This window comes from Penaeus monodon, chromosome 5, assembly GCF_015228065.2.
Source record: "Penaeus monodon isolate SGIC_2016 chromosome 5, NSTDA_Pmon_1, whole genome shotgun sequence".
Taxonomy (NCBI): Eukaryota; Metazoa; Arthropoda; class Malacostraca; order Decapoda; family Penaeidae; genus Penaeus; species Penaeus monodon.
Window position 1 is genome coordinate 50,193,773 of NC_051390.1, and position 5,000 is coordinate 50,198,772.

The following is a 5,000-nucleotide window of genomic DNA, read 5'->3' on the forward strand; positions in this document are numbered from 1 at the left end:
GAATGTCCGAGTCAAATGACGTAGTCTTGACTTCTATTTTGTCTTCAAAAATAATTCTGATATAATCTTACAGGTTCCAAATTATCACAGAAAAGGCTGTGCATTTTGATTTGTTGATATAACTCAGTTAGTAAGACAAGTAAATGATCACAGAGATTATCTAGTTGTCCAATTCGGACACGATGCTCACTCGCAGTGGATACTATGCAAACTGCAAAACTTCATGCAACTTTTCACATAAAGAACAATGTATAAAACTTTTTAAAACTGAATCTGATAAATGCATCTGAAAGTTTCCACAGCCTTGCGAAGCGAAGAGTGGCGTGTATATACAATAGGTTGCAGATTAGTCAGATACTTTTTCCATTATATTTGAATCTTCCACAATATTTTGCTTGTAATTAAAAAACAAGTAGCCCATTCTCATCAGTCTACTAGTCCTTTGTACCCTTACACTGCTCCGAACATCACATTTAAAACACATGAAAATTCAAACCTATATTCAAGTCCCTCAGGTCACTATCCAATCTACCCACGCCCTCTGGTTCTCCCGCAGTGGCACGCAGACGGAGGAGAGACAACAGGCAACGGCGACAGAGGACGACCTTCACATCGGAACAGACCCTGAGACTCGAGATGGAATACCACCGCAACGAGTACATCTCCAGGTGAGTCCTTGCGTCGTCCTCAGCGGTGTGGTTAGGTTTCACATGCAGACACAGAGTACGGGATGATTTAGAAGTGTGTTACCGCGTAGAGATATGTTTGTTTTGAATGTGTGTGTTTATAGTATGTATAGGCATTGAGGGTTGGTTTTTAATATGGATTTGGCCGTATAGACAGATAGAGAAATATCATACATGTGAATTTACAGGTAGATATGGCCACGGATGTTTTTAATGTGTGTGTTTTTTTCCATGTGTAGAGATAGAGAAAAATTATCAATGTATTGAATTATCGAGATAGATTATTTAATTATGTATATACGCTGAAGAAATAGCCTTCCAGCATAGAGAGTTATAATATTCAATCCCCAAGCAACTTCTCGATCGCTTTCTCCCCCGCTCCCCCCACCCCAAGGCCGAGGAGGTTCGAACTGGCAGAATCACTGGACCTCACGGAGACGCAGATCAAAATTTGGTTCCAGAATCGACGGGCCAAAGACAAGCGTATCGAGAAGGCACACATGGACCAGCAGTACAGGTGAGCTTTGGGGTTCGTTTAGTATGTTTTGTGCACCTTTCTGTGCGTATGTAAAGTCAATGGAAAAAAAGGAAGGATGGAAAATCTACTTAGTTAGCGTCCATACGGCGGCGTCCACTGAATCTTGGGAGACGCTTCTGAGTCTCTCTTTTTGTGTCTTTCTCCCTTTGCGTTTTTTTTTCTCTCTCTTTTTCTCCTTCCCATTCGTAGTTCTTTCTCTCCACCTCCCTCTCCTTCTGTCCCCCTTTCTCTCCCTCTCTCTCTTCCTCCCTTCACCCCCTCTCCTTCCCTCTCGTACTTCTCTCTCTCTTGTTTCCCTCTCCTTCCACCCCCTTCCTCCTTCCCTTCCTCTCCCTCCCTCACTTCCCCCTCTCGCTCCCTCCTTTCCTATTCCTCTTTCCCTCTCGCTCCCTCCCTCCCTCACTCCCCCTTCTCCCTCCCTCCCCCTCCCCATCGCCACCTGTCGTCCGCCGTCGCCGTCTCCTTCCGATCTCCGCTTCCCTCCTCCTCCGGATGAGAGTTCCGGCGACGGGACGGAAACGGCGAGTCGGGTTTCGCAAATTAGCCCTTTTTTGCGTGTCTATTTTGCGATTGGCGGTTTTCCGATTCGCGTCTCTGTGACCCATTTTCTGTGGATTCTCTGTTATTCTCTCTTTTCTTTCCTTTTTCAATTTTTTCATTCTTATATTCTTCTTCTTTCATCTCTCATCGTTATTCTTGTGCTTTCGCGTTCTTTATCCTCGTGGTGTTTCGGCATCGCACTCGACCGCCACCCCATCACGGGCGGCCACCATACCCCATCGTCAGCCTCAGTCACCATACTCATTAGGAGGCGCTCGTGTGATATGATCTCGCGGTCACGTGATCAATTCTCATCTCCCCCAGTTTATTAGTTGCGGGTTATGGCAGATGTTTAGCTCCCTTGCCTCTCCCTCGGGCGATTAGATCCGCCGCGCGCTCGTTCCGTATTTGTCATGTGTACTGGGTATACACACACACACACACACACGCACACACACACACACACACGCGCACACACACACACACACACACACACACACACACACACACACACACACACACATATATATATATATATATATATATATATATATATATATATATATATATATATATATATATATATGTTTATATATAGTATATGCATATAGTATATATACACACACATGTATTATATATGCATATGGATGTAAAGAAGTGTATATACATACAAACACACACACACACGTGTGCGTGTGTGAGTGTGAGTGAGTATATGTGTGTTTCTTGTGGAGTGCAGGTATGCATTAGCTTGCTGAAGAGAACCGGTGAAGGGGTGTTTAAATAGATATTTAAAGAAAGATAAGGTGAGAAACAGATACTGTATGTAACACACACACACACACACACACGCACACGCACACACACACACACATACACACACACACACACACACACACACACACACACACACACACACACACACGTGTGTGTGTGTGTGTGTGTATGTATATATATATATATATATATATATATATATATATATATATATATATATATATATATACTTTTTTTTTTTTTTTTTTTTCTCTCTCTCCAACCAGTAATAAAATAAAACAGGATAATGACTCTTCAATCTTCCTAACGATATATATATATATATATATATATATATATATATATATATATATATATATATATATATATATATATATATATATATATATATGACGGTAATAGCCCCATATATATACACATATATACACACATACATACATACATACATACATACATACATACATACACACATCTTCTTTTAACGGTAGGTTCATGTCTGAGCCGCCGTGGTCACAGCATGATACTTAATTGTAGTTTTCATGTTGTGATGCTCTTGGAGTGAGTACGTGGTAGGGTCCCCAGTTCCTTTCCACGGAGAGTGCCGGTGTTACCTTTTAGGTAATCATTCTCTCTATTTCATCCGGGCTTGTGACCAGCACTGACTTGGGCTGGCTTGGCCACCCAGTGGCTAGGCAGGCAATCGAGGTGAAGTTCCTTGCCCAAGGGAAACAACGCGCCGGCCGGTGACTCGAACCCTCGAACTCAGATTGCCGTCGTGACAGTCTTGAGTCCGACGCTCTAACCATTCGGCCACCGCGGCCCCTACACACACATACATATATACAAATACATATATATACATATATATATATAATATATATTATATATATAATATACAACACACACACACACACACACACACACACACACACACACACACACACACACACACACACACACACACACACACACACACACATATATATATATATATATATATATATATATATATATATATATATATATATATATATATATATACATATATACACACATGTACATATGTATACATATATATGTATATATGTACAAGTATACATATATATATATATATATATATATATATATATATATATATATATATATATATATATATATATGTACATATATAGATATATAACTGTTACCCATCATCTATATACATATGTGTATATATACATCATTAGGAAGACTGAAGAGTCATTACCATATGTTATATTTCATTAGTGGTTGAAGAAATAACATTAAAATTCTGGAAACGTGACGCAAGTTAATATATGTACGCATGTGCACAAACACCTACCATGTTTGTGTGCAATCCATATGTACAGTATTTCTACGCATACCTCTCTCTTTCTGTATGATTACCTGTTCATCCACTTCATGTTTTCCCTCGCCTTCGGTACAGCAGTCGCTCTTACTCTCTTTTTTTAACTTCTATTTTCCGTTTCTTTCCTCTTCTTCCTTCTTCCCTTTTCCGTAAATAAATGCAACTCTTTCCTCACCCAATGATTTACTTTTCCCCTCCCTCTTCTCCCCTCGCTATCCCCTCACAGAAGACCCACGGGAAGCCAAGTCGAAACAGTACTCATGAAGATTTAAGATGACCTGAGGTAACCCGAAGCTTCTGTCATAGGTTATCGAGATTAACTAACTCTTTTATGTGATTTTTCCCCTCTTGTGGACTTTTCTCTTTCTTTTTTTTATTCTTAGAATCATAATTAGTTTTTTTTATTGTTGGTTTATTATGATAGCTTTTATTTTATTTATTTATTTATTTTTTTTAGGGCGAGATGAATTGTTCAGTTTGAAAAGAATTTTAATTTTTGAAAGTTCTCTTGACGGTGTATGTTTTTCTCGTTCCTAGTTAAAGTTGACTGTAAAAGACGTAATATTCATACATGACAGACTATAGTGCTAATTCTGAAAACACGATTAATGGCATTATCGTCTGCATAAAACACGGAAGTACACCCATCATTTAATACACCCCAGGACACTTATTGACGAAGGCACTCTAAGGCGTTTAACGTGTGCCCCGAATCAGGCTCAACAGTTAATCAGTGCGGATCATTAGTCTCTCAAATCCTCAGGGCCCTCCATCCTAGGGCTTCGCAAGGATGGATAATGTAACGAGGATGACAGCAGGTCCGGCAATCAAAGAGGAAGGAGAAGGGGCGAGTGAGTCCAAGAACGAGACAGGGTCGAATCTCCATCGTTTTTTTTTTTTCATGACACCTTCCTTGCCACGCGTTTAATATTTTTTTATTTTTTTTTATGTACCTTTGTCATTTCTCTTCTCTGAAATTCAGAATCATTAGTTGTCAGCACTTTCAAATTATGCTTTTCTTATCAGTTTTTATATATATATTCAGTACCGGAAACACGCCAGTCAGCCATTCTTAAGCTCGATGTGAAGC

The 5,000-nt window shown here is 39.6% G+C and overlaps 1 protein-coding gene across 1 annotated transcript in view; it reads left to right on the forward strand.

Moving 5' to 3' along the window:
• LOC119573253 (homeobox protein Hox-A4-like) overlaps positions 1-5,000 on the forward strand; it is a 28,893-nt gene that overhangs the window by 11,761 nt on the left and 12,132 nt on the right. Inside the window, exons 2-3 of the mRNA XM_037920386.1 lie at positions 557-668; positions 1,081-1,203. Of these exons, the coding sequence (XP_037776314.1) occupies positions 557-668; positions 1,081-1,203 (235 nt within the window). The remainder of the gene's footprint in view (positions 1-556; positions 669-1,080; positions 1,204-5,000) is intronic.